General features: G+C 39.2%; 7 protein-coding genes across 9 annotated transcripts in view; 5 read left to right on the top strand and 2 right to left on the bottom strand.

The window, feature by feature from the left end:
• The first annotated feature begins 46 nt into the window (after window positions 1-46).
• Window positions 47-6,309, top strand: LOC105263113 (uncharacterized). Its single transcript, XM_011299111.1, has 3 exons — window positions 47-1,211; window positions 1,333-1,549; window positions 1,696-6,309. The coding sequence occupies exons 1-3, from the start codon at window positions 504-506 to the stop codon at window positions 4,251-4,253; spliced, it is 3,483 nt and encodes a 1,160-aa protein (XP_011297413.1). The 5' UTR covers window positions 47-503; the 3' UTR covers window positions 4,254-6,309.
• A 1,074-nt stretch (window positions 6,310-7,383) lies between these two features.
• Window positions 7,384-8,785, top strand: PrBP (Prenyl-binding protein). The gene is made up of 4 exons (XM_011299110.1): window positions 7,384-7,512; window positions 7,666-7,728; window positions 8,285-8,542; window positions 8,618-8,785. The coding sequence occupies exons 1-4, from the start codon at window positions 7,472-7,474 to the stop codon at window positions 8,697-8,699; spliced, it is 444 nt and encodes a 147-aa protein (XP_011297412.1). The 5' UTR covers window positions 7,384-7,471; the 3' UTR covers window positions 8,700-8,785.
• A 52-nt stretch (window positions 8,786-8,837) lies between these two features.
• LOC105263111 (homeobox protein ARX-like) lies at window positions 8,838-10,902 on the top strand. Its single transcript, XM_011299108.1, has 3 exons — window positions 8,838-9,758; window positions 9,968-10,167; window positions 10,237-10,902. The coding sequence occupies exons 1-3, from the start codon at window positions 9,557-9,559 to the stop codon at window positions 10,579-10,581; spliced, it is 747 nt and encodes a 248-aa protein (XP_011297410.1). The 5' UTR covers window positions 8,838-9,556; the 3' UTR covers window positions 10,582-10,902.
• A 99-nt stretch (window positions 10,903-11,001) lies between these two features.
• Cul2 (cullin 2) lies at window positions 11,002-14,887 on the bottom strand. Of its 2 annotated transcripts, none has more exons than XM_011299106.1 (3): window positions 14,599-14,887; window positions 11,555-13,705; window positions 11,002-11,283 (listed from the first exon to the last, which is right to left on the bottom strand). In XM_011299106.1, the coding sequence occupies exons 2-3, from the start codon at window positions 13,679-13,681 to the stop codon at window positions 11,152-11,154; spliced, it is 2,259 nt and encodes a 752-aa protein (XP_011297408.1). In that variant the 5' UTR covers window positions 13,682-13,705; window positions 14,599-14,887; the 3' UTR covers window positions 11,002-11,151. The 2 variants fall into 2 exon arrangements, with proteins under 2 accessions (XP_011297408.1, XP_011297409.1); XM_011299107.1 differs by lacking the exon at window positions 14,599-14,887 and adding an exon at window positions 14,279-14,327.
• Window positions 14,888-14,940: 53 nt separating this feature from the next.
• Prosbeta3 (proteasome subunit beta type-3) lies at window positions 14,941-16,890 on the top strand. The gene is made up of 3 exons (XM_011299105.1): window positions 14,941-15,048; window positions 16,107-16,672; window positions 16,752-16,890. The coding sequence occupies exons 1-3, from the start codon at window positions 15,046-15,048 to the stop codon at window positions 16,798-16,800; spliced, it is 618 nt and encodes a 205-aa protein (XP_011297407.1). The 5' UTR covers window positions 14,941-15,045; the 3' UTR covers window positions 16,801-16,890.
• Window positions 16,891-16,991: 101 nt separating this feature from the next.
• Window positions 16,992-18,326, top strand: LOC105263107 (uncharacterized). The gene is made up of 2 exons (XM_011299104.1): window positions 16,992-17,219; window positions 17,649-18,326. Exons 1-2 carry the CDS (start codon window positions 17,165-17,167, stop codon window positions 18,263-18,265), a joined length of 672 nt encoding a protein of 223 aa, XP_011297406.1. The 5' UTR covers window positions 16,992-17,164; the 3' UTR covers window positions 18,266-18,326.
• Window positions 18,327-18,974: 648 nt separating this feature from the next.
• Window positions 18,975-20,995, bottom strand: part of LOC105263106 (facilitated trehalose transporter Tret1-like) — a 9,054-nt gene continuing 7,033 nt past the window's right edge. For both annotated transcript variants that reach the window (XM_011299102.1, XM_011299103.1), the window contains exon 3: window positions 18,975-20,672. In XM_011299102.1, the coding sequence (XP_011297404.1) occupies window positions 19,393-20,672 (1,280 nt within the window). In that variant the 3' untranslated portion in view covers window positions 18,975-19,392. The remainder of the gene's footprint in view (window positions 20,673-20,995) is intronic.

Here is a 20,995-nt window from a genome sequence, read left to right as displayed (position 1 = left end):
CACCAGCTGTCGTGCACGAGCGCCGCCATCCGAAAAATCCCCAAGCCCCAGAGAACTCACAAATGGAGCATCTTCCCGAGTTGCTTCAACAATTAAAACCGAAAAAAACGGCAAAAAGGCCCACAAACCCGTAATTCTGATTGACCCCACACCCCCAGTGGTGAAAAGTCCCCGGAGTGGCCCCAAGTGCTTAAAAAAAACCGCCATTTCCCCGTAGAAAAAAAACCCAAGGCCCCCACACCTTAACCCCCCGAGTGTCCATCAAACAAAAACCGGGAGAGTGCTAAATCCAGGAGATGCCAACAAGTAGTTCACCAGTTCACCAGCTGACAATGTGTGAACCCAAGGCCCTTTCAACTTCCCATGTCACCCCTACCAGGACCTAATCCAAAGTCCCTGGAAAAAACCTCCATTTTTCCCCGAAAAGAGGCTGAAAAAAAAATTGATTTTCTACCCTGGAGGGGTGAGGGATTGACCTGAGGGGGACAGGTGTGTCCCTGAAGATGAGCAAGGGTCACAAGGACGAGGTTTGCACCTTCGAGACAAGAAGAATAAAGAAAGAGAGGAATGATGCCCACGAGAACGGTAACCGAATCGTTATATCGGGCGTTCAGGATGCACCTGGTGACACCCACCAGAGGGTGGCTAATGGATTTCACGGGTCTGATATACTCCACGATCTGATCACCACGAAATTCAGTGGAGGCAATAATTCCAATAATGGGAAACAGGAGAAAATTCGAATGATCATTGAAGAAGCCATTGGAGCTGAGTCCAAGACGAAGGTCCAGGAGGTCTTCCTCAGGGTGGAGCAGCTGAGAATTGAGGAGAAACTGTTGCTGTACCTGAGGATGCCCTCGTGTCTCACCAGTGGCTCTGGCACGATAGATCCTCTGAGACAGCCCCTCAATCCTCTTGGGAATCGGTATGAGATACATCAGACTATAATGTGGATTAAAACCCATCTCGAAGAGGATCCTGATGTCTCGTTACCCAAGCAAGAGGTTTATGATGAGTACAATACGTTCTGCCAGATAAACTCCATGAAACCACTGAGTACTGCGGATTTTGGGAAAGTTATGAAACAGGTTTATCCCAGGGTGAGGCCCAGAAGACTCGGGGTCAGGGGACAGTCGAGGTATTGTTACGCCGGGATGAGGAAGAGAGTCAAACTAGCTGTACCGGCGTTACCCAGTGTCAAGGAAATCCAGGTGATTATTTACATTCCACGAATATCATCCGTGCAATTGCAACAAACAAATACTTGAACGTTTTTTGTTTATTTTCAAAACTGTAAAGAATAAATTTCAATCCCCCGTGAATTCTCTCCAGGAAGTCGAAGAGTTCGATGATACAATAACCGAGGAAATGCTGGGAGCAGCATCGACTTTAATTCGAGAATGGGCGGAAGGGGTTCTCGGCCTGAAATTTCCAAATCTAGCTGCCCTGGCACGACACCTCGTCGAGAACATCTGCGTTGACACCCAGTCACTGGCAGCTGTCTGTATTCTAAGTGCCACAGGTGACGCTCTCCCCTCGACACCAAAAGGTAAATCCTACGAATTGCCATATCCATATTTCTGATAACGACTGATAAAAAAAAACGGAATCTTGTCGGAATCTTGTGGAATCAATTATCACTAGCAGATGTGTAGCTATTCGGATAAATAATTTCATTAATAATTATTTCTTCAGTTCCAGAGACACCGCCGAGCCTATCCGTAACTCCAGTAGCTGGAAAACCAGCAAAACTTCGTGAGGCCCAGCTCCAACTAGTGAAGAAACTCCAGCAGCGCGAGCAAACTCGTGATCAAAAACACCAGGGTAAAACGGAAAAAATTGACCAAGGTACAACAAAGCCACCCCCAAATATCCAAAAATCCAAAAAGCAAAAATCCCCAATATCCCCTTTAATATCAACAACTCCGAAATCCACTCAACCCCCACAGCCTCCATCTACCTCAAATCGGTCTAGAAAACTGCCGAGATCATCAAATCAGCAGTCGGTCTCACTACAATTGAACTGTGATAATAAATCTTCAATTAACAACGACGATCAGTCACTGAACGGCGCCTTTCCCCCAGATTCTGGCCATCAGAAGCCTCAAAAAAATTCCCGAAAACGTCCAAGCCTCGACGACAATCAACTAAACCCAGACACAAGTCCCGAAAAACTCCAGAAAACCGATAAATCACCAAAAGCCGACGAAAAAATTATTCAGAACTCGAAGAATCCCAGAGCCCCTGGAAAAATCTCTGTGGTAGCCCCAAACATTCTCAAATCGAAGCTCCAGAAGATCGACGTTGATAGCTTGAAGCCCCTCCAGACATCCAGGAAGACCAACGGAAAAGTCCCCCCTGGAGAGACTCCAGAGGTCCTCATAAAGGACGAGATATCCCTCCTGGAGAGCTCAAAGCTGTGTGCAATTGATCCAGGGGCTCTCGACGACTACTTGAACGGTGGCAACAACTCCCAAGAGCAGGAGGAGGAGCTTCTCCAGTATTTTCAGCAGTCAAGCTCCTCGAGTTCTGACGATATTCCAATTCCAGAGATACCGATGCCCTCGCGATCGGACAAAGTGTCGCAACTGCGACTGATTCTCCAGCAGAATCTCAAGAACTCGACAATTCCAGGTCCCTCAAATGACCCCAGAGAGGCCCCAGGTCCCCAGAATCCCCAAAAAATTCTGGAACAGAGACTGGAAGTCCAGAAAGAGGAGAAAATGATCTTGCCCTCGTTGCTGAACCAGACGAACAACTCTCGGAGACGTGTTAGCTTCGAGACAACAGTAATTGAACATTCACCAGCTGTGACATTGCCAACTGTTCCCCAGTCTCCAAATACCAGACGAAGAATCTTCAACTTCACACCAATATCTCCAGGACCTCATTCGCCCATAAACATCACACCTAATGGCCGTGCAGCGTCGAAACCAAATTCAGCAAATGCTTCGCCATTTGTATCACCAAGAAACACTCCAGTGCCTCGCTCCAGGAGTACAATGGCACCCTGTCGATCCTCTCGTTCCTCCAGCAATGGCCCCATCCCCCAAAAGACATTCAACAGATCTGCCAGCTGTTCTGCAAGTTATTCATCCAGAAATGATGACACAACATTCGTCGTTCCAACCTCTGGAACATCTGGAACATCTGGATTATCAGGAATTTCTGGAATGTCTGGAATATCCGGCATTTCAGGGATTTGCTCAATCCCTGGTAAATCATCAGCAGAAGTTCAGGTTGGAGGTGGTAAAACCCTGTGTTCGACGTTTCTTTCGAGTGATTTAACTCCCCAGAAGCAATTGATGATAAATTACCCTAGTCAGGAGAATCTCCAAGAGATAAAAAATATCCACAAGAGGCCAAAACCGGATGATCAGGAGATAAGTGAATACTTCAATGGAGTTAAAGGAACTTTTGGTGATAATTTCTCAAGATCGCAGTCAGTACCACTACACAGAATGGTAAATCCAACCCTGATGTCACCTATATCGTCGACGTCTACTCCCTATCAGGGACTCTATCAATTTCAAACGTCCAGCTGTTCGTCAGTGGCACAGACTCCAGTTCCAAGTGAATACAATGATTTTGAGCCAAGCTGTTTACTGGATGAAGTAGGTGCCAATCTTATGGGAGAGGATCAGGGCTTTCTCATGGAGGACAAGGAGATATCCAGCGAGAATATAACTAAAATTCTTAATTTTTTGGATGAGGACACTGGGAAAGGTCTCAACATAATCGATAATGGACCAGACGAGATCATTCCAGGATCAGGAATCATTCTTGAGGGCCAGGCAGAAGCACTGGCGCTGCCTCCAGGTATTCTGGAGCCTGGGCTGGAGCAGAATCAAGTGGAGGAGATGCAGAGGGGAATTCACACGAGGAGTTACACGAATACACCACTTCCTGGGGCCAGTCAAAGTCTTGTTGATGTCACTGCTGGAGTTGCTGGTGGGGGTGTTAGTTATGCTGGGACGTTTGATGACAGCAGTGGATCTAGATCATTTCCCAGTACACCACAGGTCTATCAGGAGAGCAATGAGCCCATGTTGTCGAGTCCCACTTTGAATTCGTTGAATCTTAGGGGCGAGGGTGGTACCAGTGGCAGAGCTGTTAGTGATCTCTTGGAATCGAATTTTCTAGATGGCGAGGGTCCTGAGGAGGGACTCGATCCACTCGAGAATTTTGAGGGGGGGTTCCAGGATGATGAGGTGCTGGGACCATTGTTCATTGGAGTTGATGGAAATCAGTGAAGACAGCCGATTCAGGTGGATCAGAGGGGTAATTGGGGATTCACTACGATTCTGTATTTACACTGAGGAAATTATATTTTTTCCTCCGTCAAGTCTTGTTACAATAGTTTTCTCTCTCCTTTACTTCGTGGGATTTATTCTGATCTAGGGAAAACTCTTGAATTCACGAATTTTTTAGTTTCCCCTAATTTATCATTATGTTTACGAAATTATTGAATTGAAAAATGAAATCTCTTAGTAGTTTCAATTATTGTGTAAATTGTTGATGGATTTTTAGGTTCAAATTAATTAAATGAATGCATGAGATGGTACAATTGATATTTTTGGCTGGAGAATTGCAAATTTATTAACGATTTATTGTGACAGGACTTGTTAGAGAAAAATATTTTTTTATTAGTGTTTTTCTATGGAAAATTGAGGGAGAAGAGAGTTCTCTGTTACTGCTCTATCCTGGAATTTTGAAAGGATTTTTTGAAGGATGATCTACGAAAGGCAGGCTGTGAGAAAAAGGGTTTCACTACTACAAAAATATGACGGGAAATGTGATAGTTTCTCGTTCATCTGCTGTGCAAAACCACGCCGGGTTTATTTTTTGTATTAAAATGATAAACATGACAACACTGCCAAATTTGTGGGTAGAATCAATTGGATTTTTAATTGATTTCGGGGAAGAGGGCAGTACCGACGGATGTGGTGGAATTATTAAACATAATTATGTATTTTCACTTGGGTTTATAAGTGATGAAAAGTATTTTGGTCCCAAATCGATAAAAATTGAGATAATTGATACATTGAGATAATTCGATATTCAATTGTATGCGAAAAATTGATCGTTTTATTACCGAATTTTCACATGATTTTTTAGAGATTTTTGGTTTTCCAGGGATTTAAATTAACGAAAAATGAACAGAAATAATTTTTGATGATGTGAATAGACCAGCTTGGGACCTCGAGATTATTAAGGATTAATTAATATTTCTTCTTTTTCATTATTTTTAATAACTAAGCGTGAGACAGGGGCATTTCGTAATTATGATCACTAGATTCTCTTTCTTTTGTACAAATTAATTTTACAAAGTGTTAAGATAAGGTGTCAATGGTATTTCGAGTATTTTTGGTTTATTCAGTGCAATTGGAAATTTTGAGTGGAGAAAAACAAATTTATAAAAATTCAACAGTTTTTTTTAAATGCGAGGGATTCGTTGGGGAAAAATAGTTGTGAAATAATTGCTATATTGTTCGCAATTGTATTTTTCATGTATTAAAGCTGATTTTAATTATTCAAATCGATGAAAAATGTTTTAATGAACGTTGTAACGTTAATTGGGCTCAAATGATTGGAGATATGATAAATGTTGACGTTTGTAAAGTTTTTAAAAATTGTATTATTTCTATTTACTTTGGTTCCATCGGTGGAATGCAGAGTTGATTTTTTATTATTATTAATAAACCGACGAGACATTGACAATTGATCAATTGATAAGAGATATCAATCGAGTGCGAGAATTTCTCACAATTTCATCTCTTCATTCCACTTGATAGCAGAATTTTAAAATCATCACCAGTAAAATAAAACACATGAAGAAATGATTTACCTACAGTTACACGCACAAACGTACTAGCTATATATAATTGTAACCATGTAATCGGGATTCGTCGTGAAATAGTTGAATTTATCGTAAACGAGAAAAAATAATATTACAAAGAAAAATATAAAGGAAAGTGTGTCCAGTAGCTAGAACTGCATATCCCAACCATAGATCGATTTCGACTCAATTAACATCCAAAAATAATGAACGATGACTACGAATTAATTAATCGAGCTTAAAACAAATTTTAAATCCTTTTATACGTATGAAAAATGTGAAATTACTCTTAGATAAATGAATTTTTGACAAATTTTTTCAATCAATGGAACATTCTGTCGATTATTTACATAGAATTAAACTTTGGAACGAGTATTTGATGTCAATTCGATCGATGGTGATAAAAAAATTGAATAAATTGTGTTGCATGCAATAGAAAAATGATTAATCACAGACGTAGGACAATTTCATTAATTAATCACAACAGGAAAGAGAGGAAATTGTATTTTTTTTAGTTTTTACATATTTTGGTTGAACAATATTTTTTCTGCAGAGCCACTCATTATCGAGATAATTGAGATAATTTTGTGATTTTTAAGGACAACATTAATCACTTTACAAACAATTATCAATTATTTTTCCAATTTTTCTCGGTAAGGAGTGGTTTTACTGCTCGTTACCGAGATCATTTCAGAATTGTCAGGTAAAAAGTTGGAGAGTGATCGTTTCGTTAATTGTCGAATCCCGATATCTGTATATTTGTAGATTTTTGTTAATTGTATAAATAATTAATTTGTATGCGATGTGAGGAGAGACAATGCTTTTTTATGTTTAAAAAATACGTTTTTCAATATTAAAGAACGATTGAGAATTCAAGTTACTTTTGTATTGTTTTATTATTTATCCCACTATTTTAACTGATTTATTTGTTAATCCATTTGATTATTTATTGTTTACAAGCAAATCATCTTTCAAAATGAGAAAAAAAAAATCCGGTTATCTCTTTCATTCAATTCATCACGTAATTATTCAACCGTTGACTCGTTGAATTTTCGGCTTTAAATTTTGAGAATTGCCAAAAAAATTATTTTGAAATATAAATATATAGTTATAAATATATCAATTTTCCAAGTGGAGCAACAATTTTTGACGCATCAATTCAATTATTTATGTTTTTCCAAATTTCGTTTATTGCAATTTTTTTTCAAAAACTCTTCAGATTTAGTTAATTAACGATTAAAGTAAATAAACTAACGAGACCGAATAAATGAAGATAAACTGAAGAATATGGAGGACACGAGAATAGCTAGAGGAAACTAATGGCTAAAATATAAATAAATATATAATTTTGTATAATTTATAATTGTCGATATTGAATGAAATAAAAAGTAACGATTGTATGGCCTAATTATCCAATTAATAATTTTTTACACCCTAAAATAAATGGAAAAGAGACGAAAGATTCATCACAAAATTCACGAATAATAATAATGCAATTCAAATTTCCCGGGGTAGTCCAGTGAATTTTAGTACTTGCAAAATGGCGCTGTCAGTCATTTGTTTGTGTTTCACGAGTTCTATGGAGAAGTCCACAAAATTGTTGAAATAAAGTGATTCCTGGGGTTGTGAAAAATGCCTTCACGAAGTGATGACATCCTCAAAGGCTTCCAAGTGTATCCTTTTTACAAAATTAATCCTAAATCTCTGCCCTTCGACGCAGAATAATCAATTCCACTCAGAATTTCCTGCACACGTTTATCTAGATTGACACACACTATGTCGAGTAATTTAATGTTTTCCTTGATTTATGTAATGATTTTATCCAGTAATTGGATGAATTTGCGAGATGCTGACAATGGTAAAATTCTCTGGCAAGGAAATGAAGATCTGTGAGTATTATAACCCTCAATTTTCATTCCTCAGTGATCTGATCTCTTACTTTTATATTCATACGATTTTTTGATTATTGATTATCTGTAACGTCATAACAATTAAATAATAATTTCAAGACATTTATCGAGATCAGGAGAATTTCCAGCCCAAATTTGTTGACGTTTGACCTTGGACTGGTAATTAATGAGGCGATTAGATGAATTGATTATCAGGTTGAATTTTAATGAGGAACAATCGATTTTTGCTCGACTTTAAATGTCTTGGGGACAAATGGATTCAGGAAAATGTAAGACATCTTTTTAAAATCATGGAAATTGCAACATTTCCGATCAAATCCTAATGGTTAATTAAAAAACCCGTTAAATCCTTGGCCTTAGAAATTAATGCACATTTCATCTGTCAACAGAAAATGGTGGACATTATATTAAATTTAGTAACCCAATAGATGGATGATATTCCATATTTTTCGAAGGGATTAATTTTGTAATTTTAATAATTATGCAAGTGTTTTCCGGTGAAATAAAATTGTGGAAATAATTTGAAATGTTGTAGATCAATTCCAGATGTCGAGCATGAAGCTAGAGTACCAAAGAAAATTCTCCGATGTCGTGAGGTGTCACGAGAAATAAACTTTACTTCTGCGGAGCCCCTGGAGACATTCAGAATAGAGCAAAAAGTCTTATTCAAGGGACGATGCCTGGAGGAATGGTTCTTCGAATTTGGCTTCGTCATCCCCAATAGCACAAACACATGGCAAAGTCTCATCCAAGCAGCACCAGAGAGTCAAATGATGCCTGCAAATGTCTTAAAGTGAGTTAAACTCCCTAAATTCTCGTATTAAAAAATTCACCCCCAAAAATCACGATATGTTTTTTTTTAATTCAGTGGAAATGTCGTCATCGAGACGAAATTCTTCGACGATGATCTCTTGGTGTCAACGAGTCGAGTTAGATTATTCTACGTTTAATTTTCCAGATTTAATGTATTTTTAACGAGAACCCTAGTCTCAGCACTGTTTCAAGAATATTTCACAAATAAATCATTCCACGACAATTGGACTTTTTATTTGATCCTTTCTGTCTGGAGAAGGTTTCTGTCATTTCTCGTACTGTAAATTGTAAATCGTTTTATATAAAAATACTAAATGCGTTTGTTGTTTCGTTGCACAATCACTCAAACAGAAAAAATATCACTATTTTCATCGGAACCCCTGTTGAAAAACTATCGATTCAGGGTTGAAACTCATTTATAAGTCTTCAGCATCAGCCCTTGTGGGGTTCCTCACCGGTGAAGCACCTCCAAACGCAGGTAAAACGTGTTAGAAAAGGAGAAAAAAAAAGAGACGAGGGCAAAAATCAAAAGTATAGATAGAGATAGTGAAGAAAACCGTGGACGAGACACTGGTGATTCAATTACCACTGGTCGCACATTGTCGACGAGGTAAATAGTTTTACCTTCATTACTACTATCCCAAACAAATTTGAAAATTCCACGAGCTCCTTAATCTAAACAAATTCCCCCTCAATAATTAATTAACTAACAACCACCAGAAAACCGCGAAAAATCTAAAAGAAATGTGATAAAATAGCGGGGAAGCGGACTACAATAATAATTTCAATATAATTTCAATGATAATTTCAATAACAATTCCAGTGAAAAAATGTTTTTGGAAAATGGAAAAATGCATGATTAAATTTGTAATTAGCAGTGAAGTGAAGGGAGTACTGTGATTTAAAAAAATTGTTGCAATTGACCGGGGATTCCCGGGATAAATTCACGAAAACGGAGTCTCACGACACTCTGGGCGAGGACTTCTTCGTCACAATGGACTTGAAGGAGGAAGAGGAGACGAATGCTGATAATCGACAGTTGTATCTGGTTGGAGCACCCCGTGATCCTCTGGTATCCACTGGGGCTATTGTTGATGGAACAGACGAGATAAATTCCAGTGGTGATCTCCAGTCGACTGCACTGGCTGGTCTGATGTCAGGACAATCATCGTCCGTATGCTTTCCAACTAAATTCAGTGAGTGCAAGATTTTCATGCTGTTTTTATCTAATTAACGAGTCTAGGGAGTCTAACGTAATTTGAGACTCAATTAAATTATTCCTAAATGCATTAAGCTAGCTTAACGCGGGGGGAAATGGCTTTCAATATTTGTTTATTTAGGTTTTTATTTTTTGAAAGCAGGTGGAAATGGAGATTTTAGTTTGTTTTTATTATTTTGGCTGCAGCTTATGATTTTTCGACGAGTCCTAGGAGTGATGAGAGACAGACATCCGTAGGAAAACGTAAACAGAGAAGATATAGAACAACTTTTACGAATTTTCAATTGGAGGAGCTGGAAAGGGCTTTTCAGAAAACACATTATCCTGACGTGTTCTTCAGGGAGGAGCTGGCACTGAGGATTCAGCTCACTGAGGCGAGAGTGCAAGTGAGTGGATAAAATCTTATGATAAAAATATTTTATAATGTTGAAGAGATGATGATGTAAATACTCCAGGTGTGGTTTCAAAATCGTCGAGCCAAATGGCGAAAGCAAGAGAAGCAGTGCAAGATGCCTGGACAACTTGCTGCCCACATGACCCCACCAGAATGTCCAGAGGTTCATCAACACCAGAGTCACCAGCAGAATCCCCAGCAGACAGCCGAACATTTGCTCCTAGAGGCACCTCTGGGCTCTCCTCCACCGATTTATCTTGGAATGGAGTGGACAGGCTTTTCTCCTTACTCCACAGTCCCCACCACATCCCCATTGATCATGAACACCATCAACAAACCCCCTGACGTTGATGACAATCCGCTACTCGATCCTGATCTTCTCCAGCTGAAGAATCCACGATCCTAGTCTAATTCAGTCAAATTTGTTTAAAGCACTCGAATTTCGCGCGTCGTCAACTCGACGAAATTATACACAAATAAAATAATTTAATAAATTCAAATAAAATAGTAACTTCATCTTTATTCGTTACGTATATATTACATTCTTTAAATATAATATCTATATCAATAGATTTTTCTTCACCTCCTTCACGAAGCCAAAGAAAATTCGTTCCTCCCGAAATGTTATCTCATTTTTTCAATATTTTCCTTTTGTTAAGTACTCCCCAGGGATGGGATAATGACAACGAAAATGATATCGAATGGTGGATAAATTCAGTGGCAAAATCTGATTGATTGATATTCAAATGTCTCAGATTTTCTTTTTGAAGTTGTACCAACGAAACAGATTTAGTGAATATTTGCTTATTATCATGTAATTATTATATTAATGATAATCTATTTTGATCAAAGGATGGTTTGGTGGGGGAAAATGAGGTTGAGATGTGGGAAATCGAGTGACTTGTGATTTTACTACTGAATAATCCACCGGGGAATACGTCAAACAGTGAAATTGAATAGTTGAGGTTTTCTTGGGTTACGCCACGTAGGAGTATTCATCTGCACTGTTTGGAGTACGTTCGATGTATTGTTTATCAATCAATGCCTCAATGCATTTTTTTATCATACCGATGGCTGGGGCGAATGTCACCTTTGACTGTTCTAGAACCTGTCGATAAAGGAAAATCATAAGTCATTGATTTTATCAGTTGATTACACGTCTATTTTTGTTCATGATTGAGTTTTTTAATTAGGAAGTTGCATAATGGATATTTTGAGTGACAGCCCCAGAAGATGAGTTATGATTTTCAGAGGAGAAAAGTGACTGTTCCGTTAATACGAATTTATCCATTGAGCAAAGATTCATTTCACATATATTCCAAAAATTATTTTAAAAAAAATCAAAGACAAAACACCCCCAAAAAATGAGCACTTCCTACCTCTTGAACCAGCTGATTATGCTTCAACATTTTCCTGTTCTTCATGATCCTGACGATAGCTGCCTGAAGATAAAGCTTCCTATCATCATCAACACTCCTGCGCGTGGCCTCAGCATCATGTGGTTGATCCTTCTGAAGAGCCCCAGTGACCCTGAACTTCGTCCTCTTATTATAATAATCCAAATTGAGCATCAAAAGACTATCCTCCTCGAGCTCCTTCTCGTCCTCCTTCTTGAGGATTTTACAGTCGACAAGACTCATGGCATGCTTGACAAGCTGATCATGAGAGAGCCTAAGAGAATGGGCAGCTTCTTTGCAGGTGATCTGACTGCACTCCTCGAAGAGCAGCATAAGTGCCATCTGATAGGTCTGGACAGTGACAAGATACGACTTCTTGAGATAATTAAACTTTAGTTCACCCTGACAGAGATGATGCAGCCACGTGAGTTTTCTCCCATTGAATTGAGTGTGATAGAACTTCTCAAAGCTGGCAATGGATTTCTCTAGTTGCTGAGGAATATGAAAAGGTCCTAGTGATGGTGGAAGTGAGAGAGGCCAAGCCCCAGCCTGCAGTACATAAACTACAAAACCAATTCCCAGCTGATTGTCCTCTCCACTATCCCTGAGACTCGTAGAAAACTTGGCATTGAGATCCATGGAGACAGACATATCCGTGAACATCCTGTGGAGTTTATTCGTGAACTCGTATCCACACGTCTGCTTTAATCTATCAATCATTGCCTCTTCAGCATCCATCGACTGACTCTGCTGATGTATCAGCCTCTTGGCAAGCATTCTTGCATAGAACTTCTGAAAAACATCCTTGTCATCAACATATTTAAAGACTTTTATTGATTTAGCTAATTTGTCATCGATCTCAGTCTCTGAGACGCCTTTAGCTGATTTTTTCAGTAAAGTATCGCAGTACTTTGCCAGTAGCTCTGGTGCACGTGCTGGTGCCCTTGACGCTGATCTGTAATTGACAATAGCAGCACACGCCTTGTCTAGAGCACCAATGAATGCCTGATCCTTCTTGAATATCTCCTCGATGAGATCTGAGTACTTGGCGTGCACCTCCAGTATCGACTCAACGAACTGTATGTGAACATTTTCACCATGAAGTGGACCAATAGCATTTATTCCCTGTTGGGTTATGTGCTGAGTGAGTTTTTGGATGAGTGGTGAGAGGCCTGAGGGCAGGGGACGGAGGAGCATGTACAGAAGGGCGAGATCTTTTTTTCTCTCGTTCTCAATCATTGATTCTGCCTCTGAATGGAGCCAGTGGACCTGGGCAACCACCATTTTCTCCTCGCAGCAGGCTCGAACCTTTGGAATACTCGTCGAGTGGAAGAACTTGTGGGCGCGAAGCTCTTCCTGTGCAAGTCTCCAGGCAACTCTCTCCATGTATTTCGTTACGTTGGACTGCTGGAGGAGTTCGACAGTCTCCTGACTGTAGAATTCACCTGAGGCCTCGAGGAAGGGTGCCTCGAAGATCTTCTGGTAGAGATCGAGCTCTCCTTTAATTTTGTAAGCTTCTACCCTGACGAATGACTCGATTACACCACAGATAACGTCTGTTGTCGTGGGCTGGGCACCACCAACTCTGTCTGCATGGATTCCCTCCAGCAGAAGAGACACCAGGGACTTCTTCAGGGGATCTATCATCGTTCTCTTCCAGATGTCAAGCCCCAACTCACCGATCTCCATCTCCATCTCCTGGTAATCTGAGGAGTTTGGGGATACTGTACCGTAGATTATCTCGGCCTCTGTCAGTTTTGTTTTTTTTATGTGCTGCTGATTCAGGTAGAGGTAGAGACGGTGGAGGTAGTTTATACCCTGAGAGTACTCGGTCCACGCACGGTGGTACGACTGCAGGAGATTTGATTCACCAGCTGACGAGACGAGCCTCAGGAGTGTTGACACGTGATACTCTAAGAAGCGTTTTGTCTCGTTGTAGAGGCGATCTGCAAGGGGCTCTGGATATGCCACGCACAGGGAGTAGACGTCCGAGAAACGATCGTTCCAGGTTGAACGAGGCACGTCCGCCAGAGTTATCACACCCTTCACCGTTTCCTGGAGGACCTCCCAGGTCTGCGAGAAGTCAACTTTCTTCGGTTTTAGGGACATCGTTCAATGAGGTTTTTTCTTTATCTGGAATTCGTTATATTTCGTCATTGGGAATAATTTTAATGGGAAATTCCTCGCGGGAAATCTCACACGGCTATTTTGTTTTTGTTTTTCATCTCTTCCAACTCTTCGCTAGACCATTTTCATACTTTTGTTAAAATTACTAACAAATTGTTATTCCCATTTTTGTATTATTGTATAAATAATTTTAATAGATTTCTCTCAATTTGAAATTAATTATTTTTCGAGGGGAATTGATTATTTAGAAATTATCTGAAATTTTTCTATTTTTAAGAATTATTCTAGCTTTCCAGGGATTTCCCTAGGTTTGAAAATCTTCGGAATTTGAAAAATTATCAACTATTTCAAACCACTAACTTCAAGAATTCGTTTAAACACTCTCGATATTGTTGGACCACTGCCAGAAATCTGCAGCTTTTGCAAATCATCGTGTAACCAATAGCACCTGATCACAACTACTCTAAACCCGAATTACCGCGAATTCCGCAAAAAAATCACGAAAAAAGTCCGTCCAACCCCTCAAATTTTCCACCCTACCAAAACCACGACATCAATTTCGCAGTTTTCGATATATACCTCGCGAATAGCACCCCCTCGCCCCAATTAGAGCCTCTCACCAAAATCCTGAGAAAAAAAATCTAAATATATCCCCCAGAAGACGCCCTCCACCCAGAGATCCCCCGCCCAAGAAAAAAAGCCCGAGGCAGTCCTTGATTCACTAAATGGCTTGAATCCCAATAAAACAAAATTAAAAATGAAAATATATTTATCCACGAGTATCGGTGAATCAGATGACCTCGTGCGTTCAAAATCACCAGCTGACTGACCACGAGAATTGATAAAGCGACTCCGAAGAAAAAAATCCCAAAATTCACGGAGACAATAGAAATTCCTACCTTTTGCTGTGATTTTTCTTTTTCAACAATTCCACTTGTTCTTCACGAGACGTGAATTACTGGTCAGAAACGGCATGGCAATGTCCACACTGAGATATCAGCGAAAAACCACTGGAGAAACTTGAAAAATCGAAAAAATTGTCTGCCAATTTTTCAATTCTGGTTGTCACTCAGTTTTAACTCTCTCTCAAATAGTTCTGAAGTTTTTTTTCAAATGATGGAATGACGAGATTAATAATAACAACACGTTAATCTCACTCTTCAATAACATTAGACAGCCATCTTTGAACTGTGGGAATATTTTAACGTATCTGTGACGTCAGGGAGTGGAAGGAGGGAAATTTGTTTTATCGACTGCATATGGCGTCACATGCGATTCATCGGTTGTCTATTGTCAACTGACCAGGGTGAGGATTTATTTCTGAGAGGACAAAACGAACTGTCAAAATGGTGAGGATATTTGTGCCATTGTTTTTTTCATTTCTTCGTTAGACCATTTGTTCACTGATTTTTTTTTAATCCAGAGATTTCCATTGCGAATTGGGTTTTCCGGTTTTTTTTTTTAGGTTAGATCCCGCTTTTTGCGATGACAATGCGTTTTAGGGGATGATATTCCTTTCAATTCATATTTATTTATTGAAAGAAACCGCTGGACAATTGTTGATACTGGCTTAAGACTTTTTTAAATTAGTTTAATGGGTTTTGAAAATTTTTGGTCGAGGGAGAAGAATGGATTGTGATTTATGATTTTGGTTTTTATTGGGGAAGGAAGTTTTGGGAACCTTAAGGCTCGGGTGGATTATCTAGAAAAGATAATTTACTCCGAAATTCGGATTCCTAATTACTTTGGCAATTAATCGTTTTTTTTTTAATAATTATTAGCTAGCGTTCAAGCGGTTGTCAACAACTAGGCCGCTAGCTAACAATTATCGGAAAAAACGATTAATTGACGGAGTAATTAGAAGTCCCAATTTTGGAGTAAATTATCTTTTCCAGACAGTCCATTTGGGCCTTACGATATTTCGGCTTTATAGTTCTTTTTTTAAATATTGATCGTTAAAAGGGATTTAACAATAGGGATTTAGAAATTTTCATTTCGACGTGCACCACTCAAAGAAAAATGGGAGCATTGTTATAAACAAAAAAAACAAAATATCTCGAACTTCTTTTATTATAAATATATTCATCATTAAATTATTGCTGAACCCAGGCTGCTCATGCTTCTTAAAGAAGAAAATTTCATGATTCTACATAAATTTGTTTGTCAGTCTATTTGTTATCACTATTTTATATCGCCGATTCCCATTTCCTGATATATATATAATAAATATATAATAATAATATATAATCAATATAATATTACGTCCTGTTCGTAATTCTAGTTTCTGTCAAACAACCTGTTAATAAATAATGATAAAACTCTCTTGGGAGAGATGCCCCAATTTTTCTAGCAATTCTATAAAAACAATTGCTCTCGTAAAATGTCTTTATATTTTCTTGTGTTCCAGAGTATTCTAGCGTACAATGGAGGTGCTATGATAGCAATGAAGGGTAAGAACTGCGTGGCGATAGCAGCAGATCGAAGATTCGGTATTCAAGCTCAAACGATTACCTGTGACTTCCAAAAAATCTTCGAAATGGGTCCACATTTATTCCTGGGAATCCCAGGTCTTGCCACCGATGTCCAAACAGTTATGGAACGCCTGAGATTTCGATTGAATCTCTACGAGCTCAAGGAGAACCGCAGAATGCATCCCAAGACATTTGCATCAGTTGTTTCGAATTTACTCTATGAGAAACGTTTTGGCAGTTATTTCGTGGAGCCTGTGATCGCTGGCCTCGATCCTGACACCTTTGAGCCCTATATTTGTAATATGGATCTCATTGGGTGTCTGAATGAACCTGATGACTTCGTCGTTGGTGGAACAGCTGAGGATCAACTCTATGGAATGTGTGAAACTGTTTATGAACCTGATCTTGAAGCTGATGATCTTTTTGAGACTGTCAGTCAGGCGTTGGTCAATGCCTGTGATCGAGATGCCATGTCTGGATGGGGAGCTATTGTTCATATCATGTTTGTATTATTTTTTGTTAATTCATTTAATTTTCCTAATTATTATCACGTATTCATTTGGATCTGATTTATGTTACAGTGAAAAGGATAAGGTCACCACCAGAACCGTCAAGACACGAATGGATTAATTATCGAATAAATTGGTGGAAGAGACTTTTTGTTTTGGATTATTCACATTTTTACCTTTTAATTAAATACACGTTCGTTGGAAAAGAGAATTGGCTGACTGTGGATTAGTTGTTGAGGAAGAATTTATCTTTTACCTGAAAATCTAGAATATTTTCTTAAAATTCAATTTCTCGTATGAATGGATCGATTGATGGCGGGATAATTTTGAATTAGTGGAATTCTGGGATTTGACGGAAGGTGTCATGCAAAGAGGATTGACATGATTGGAGATGCGCACGCAGACAATTTTTCTGAAAAATAAATTGAGGTTGGGGTTGAGAGCTCTTTCCAAAAATTTTTGAATCATGAAAAAGAAGTGAGAAAATGTCTGTCAATGCCGTTGGTCACATACTGCGACGCCTGAAAATTTCTTGTGGAGGTAAATACTCTGTACTCCAGGAATTTCCAATAAGATTACCAATTCTCAATTATTTCGGAAACAACATAACCTTGAATTTTTATATTCTCCCACGTAATCCACTATAATTTCCTCAGTTCATCAAATTCTCTTCATCTTCTTGAATTTTCAAAGAGGAACAAATTAAATAAAATAGACAAATCTAAAAAAAATACCCCAAGAATTCCTCCAGAATGATTATCAAGAGAAAACATAATTCAAGTAATGAAACAATAAAAATAAATTCACTTTCATTTTCATCAGAGGCTTCGAATTGAAAGGAAATTTTTGAAGAGATTTTTCCTTTAACAATCGAAATCCAAAAAGAATCAACAGAAATGATAAAAAATGACACAAAATTGATGAGATGATTTTTCTGTGCACATGACCATTTATTGTTTTTTCACCCAGGAACTTCGGCGTTGAGGTACTCGACATCATGTGGACCTCCAACTGCTCCACCTCCAACGAATTACATGGCATTGCCTCCTGGTCTTCACCTCAGCCCTTTGCCCACCCTCAGGCTAGACCTTCCTCTGTCCAACAATTGGATCCACCGAAGGATAATCGAGAACCCCTTGAGTCCCTCCCCTGCTATTAACGACCTTCCGAAATCAATAATTCCGATATCAGAGAAAGCCCCTGAAGAATCCCTGGACCTCCCCTCCCAGAAGATAATCGAGAAAGAGGCAGCTCGACTTATTGTCATCAGACGCCGGAAAATGCGTCGTCACAAGCTGAAGAAACGCCGCAAGCGCATGAAATTCGTCTGGAGGAAATTCAAGCAGAAGAGAGAACTCAGAAAGGAGAAGGCATTTCAAGCTGAACTCCTGGGGCAAATACGGGAGGCTGAAGCGTTCGATGCTAAAAGCTACGTTGATTCAAAATTAAAAATCCTCGACAACGTCAGACTCCCCAGCAAGTGGCGAGGAGAAGTCCTCCCTGAACACATGATTAGACAATTTGTCAAGGAAAAGGAGCACAAGAGGTGGTTAAAACGAAATCGTCCACGAATCAGTCTCGATTGAATTTTCAATTATGTATAATACTTGCTAGACAAATGAAGGAATAAACAAGTGGATCACTGCATTTACATAATCGCTCTTTTTGCTAATAAACTATCGATTTGCTTTAAGAATGCAATAATACTTTTCCTCCATTAATAAAAAAATCAAATTCTAAAAAAATTAATGGTTAAATGGTTGAAATGGTTATGAGAAATTGAAATTCATCTCGTAGAAAAAATAGAAAAATTAAATTTGGATAATGACGGCACTCGAAACTCTAATTTTGTTAAAAAATATATTTTTGTGATTGAATGCGATGGGAATACATTCTCAAGAAATATGTACATGATTTTATAGTTATGTACAACTAGTGTCTGTTATTTATCTTACAAAAATAAGTCGCTGCTGCATTTTTTTAGTTCCGTGGGATTTGAGCTTTGCGTTATCTACTGATAGTGGTAAATATTGGTATTTCCTATTATCTTCATCTATTTTGGCACGGATAAGAATAAATAGCACCTACGCGTGGAATTTATCCGAACCTTGGTACGTTTTCCTGTTTGCATCTGGATATTTTGAAAATTTCGATTTTTCGAAGATGACGTTGAAATTAACTCACGTCGATGTTGATTCATCCGAGAAGCATTGATTTTAGGAAAAAATCCCAAAAGACTTTTTTATTGGGAATTTAATCAGCTACAGAAAAGGTCTTTTTATATTTATGTATAAAACTGATAGTTTTGGAGATAAATTGATAGTTATGAAAAATGAACTGGATTTCCTCAAATTTTATCATTTTTATCAGTTCATTTACGTACCACATTCGAAAAAACTCGACGCACTCATTTCCTACATCACTCTCCCAATTATTCTTCAAGAACTCCCACAAACAAAGTATCCACGAAATCTCATATCCAGGAATAAAACCCGTCGTAACATCATTAAGACTAAAATTTCAAGAGTCGACTCATTGCCCACGTGAGTTCTATCGTATATCTCGGAATCCAAGAGAGATACCAAAAATCTTCTCAGAACGTTTTTTGCAGAGAAAGATAATCTGTACAAAAAAGGTATTATCAAAAATTTCGCTATCCCTCATAAAACCGGAGATACATCCAAAAAAAGCCGAAATATTTCTCCGAAGCTCTTCAATTCTTCTCCACAGGTGCGACCTTCTGTCTTCTCCAGAATATCTTTCCAGTCTTGACAGTTGATGGCCTCCCCGAGAAGTAATCCTCAATCTCCTGAAGACTCTTATTCTTCGTCTCAGGTAGACAGACATAAAAATAAATGGAGCCGAAGAAGGAGATGGATCCAAAAAGTAGATAAGTCCCATGTTCAGTGAGAGAGTCCTTGAGAACTCTGAATGAGTATACGACCATGAAGATGAAGGAGTGAGCAGTCATAGTGGTGATGCCCCCGATGATTCCCCTGACCTGAACAGGATATACTTCACCGATCATGACCCAGGGAACTACGAGAAATCCGAGGGTGCAGGCGACTGTATAGGAGAACATACAGAAGACTGGAATCCAGGTCCAAGTGGGTGTTACATCGTTATGAACCCAGTACTCCCTGAGCCACTCGTATCCCCCCATCCCGAGCATAGAAAGTCCACATCCCACCGATGATATCAGTGTCAACGGCCTCCTGCCACACCTTCTGCAGAGAATACAAGCGGCAACCGTGGACAACAACCTGGCCACCCCCAAGATTACAGTCGCCAGATATCCATTGATGCTCGTCCCCGAGGCTTTGAATATCTCAACAGCATAAAATGTCACAGCATTCGTACCACTCCACTGATAAATCAAGAAGTAAATAACGAGAATAGCAAAAGGTTTGAGAGCATTGGGTTTTGTCAGCGCTTGGAATATCTCCCTGAAGCCCGTCAACCTCTTCAGATTGTTCTTCTTCGAGAAGTTAACGAGGGTCTCCATCTCCCTGTCCAGATCATACTTGCTGCCTCGAAATTGCCGAAGGGCTCGTCTTGCCTCCTCTGGCTTGCTCCTGGAGATGAGGTACGACGGGGTCTCCGGAAAAGCGAACATCAGGATGAGGGCTGCAAGGGGAATCAAGGAGCTGATCCCTGCTACCACCTTCCAGTGGAGAATACTCCCCAGGGCGTACTCTATCAGGACACCTGTGGAGACACCCACTGATGCCAGGGCTATCAGCATTCCTCGCAGGTGGGGCTGTGTCACTTCTGATGTGTAGACACGTGCTGGGGCTCCCACCATTCCTGAACCGAGACCCACGAAGAAGCGACCGGCGTAGATCGCCTCCACGTTTGTCGCAAAAGCTATCAGGAGCCAACCCAAAAATGCTGGCACCTCGGTGATGATCAGGGATCTTTTGCGACCCAAGAGGTCCATTAAGTAACCAGTTAACAGACAACCGATTGGCGTTCCAATTGATGACATACTGGCTGGAGAAAAAATTCAATCGGTTACAGTCTTAAATATTATAAATACATAATATTATGTGACAAGGCAATATTAAAAAATATTACAGCAGATATCATAGGATAAAATGACAGCGCCGAATATGACAAGTAAAAAAATATACTACAGTACCAAATGACAAAAAAAAATGACTTGTGCATTGATTTCCATTTTTCAATTTGCAATTCAATTATTTATGAAATTCATTCTTCTAATGAATCACAATTATTCCTAGAGAATTTCAATAACACTGATAATATTTTAATAAGGTTTTGTTGTATAATATTTTACAGGCGCGATAGACCCC

Source organism: Fopius arisanus, unplaced genomic scaffold (genome assembly GCF_000806365.1).
Source record: "Fopius arisanus strain USDA-PBARC FA_bdor unplaced genomic scaffold, ASM80636v1 scaffold00013, whole genome shotgun sequence".
Classification (NCBI taxonomy): domain Eukaryota; kingdom Metazoa; phylum Arthropoda; class Insecta; order Hymenoptera; family Braconidae; genus Fopius; species Fopius arisanus.
This window is presented reverse-complemented; position numbering and strand designations above follow the sequence as displayed.

Coding starts and splice junctions, on each gene's coding strand:
- LOC105263113 (XM_011299111.1), top strand. CDS start 504: ATGAGCAAGGGTCACAAGGACGAGGTTTGCACCTTCGAGACAAGAAGA. Junction 1,212..1,332: donor CCAGTGTCAAGGAAATCCAG/GTGATTATTTAC, acceptor AATTCTCTCCAG/GAAGTCGAAGAGTTCGATGA. Junction 1,550..1,695: donor TCTCCCCTCGACACCAAAAG/GTAAATCCTACG, acceptor TTATTTCTTCAG/TTCCAGAGACACCGCCGAGC.
- PrBP (XM_011299110.1), top strand. CDS start 7,472: ATGCCTTCACGAAGTGATGACATCCTCAAAGGCTTCCAAGT. Junction 7,513..7,665: donor ATCCTCAAAGGCTTCCAAGT/GTATCCTTTTTA, acceptor GATTTTATCCAG/TAATTGGATGAATTTGCGAG. Junction 7,729..8,284: donor TGGCAAGGAAATGAAGATCT/GTGAGTATTATA, acceptor GAAATGTTGTAG/ATCAATTCCAGATGTCGAGC.
- LOC105263111 (XM_011299108.1), top strand. CDS start 9,557: ATGGACTTGAAGGAGGAAGAGGAGACGAATGCTGATAATCGACAGTTG. Junction 9,759..9,967: donor ATGCTTTCCAACTAAATTCA/GTGAGTGCAAGA, acceptor TTTTGGCTGCAG/CTTATGATTTTTCGACGAGT. Junction 10,168..10,236: donor TCACTGAGGCGAGAGTGCAA/GTGAGTGGATAA, acceptor TAAATACTCCAG/GTGTGGTTTCAAAATCGTCG.
- Cul2 (XM_011299106.1), bottom strand. CDS start 13,681: ATGTCCCTAAAACCGAAGAAAGTTGACTTCTCGCAGACCTGGGAGGTC. Junction 11,284..11,554: donor ATAATCAGCTGGTTCAAGAG/GTAGGAAGTGCT, acceptor CTTTATCGACAG/GTTCTAGAACAGTCAAAGGT.
- Prosbeta3 (XM_011299105.1), top strand. Junction 16,673..16,751: donor GGAGCTATTGTTCATATCAT/GTTTGTATTATT, acceptor TTTATGTTACAG/TGAAAAGGATAAGGTCACCA.
- LOC105263107 (XM_011299104.1), top strand. CDS start 17,165: ATGTCTGTCAATGCCGTTGGTCACATACTGCGACGCCTGAAAATTTCT. Junction 17,220..17,648: donor CCTGAAAATTTCTTGTGGAG/GTAAATACTCTG, acceptor TTTTTCACCCAG/GAACTTCGGCGTTGAGGTAC.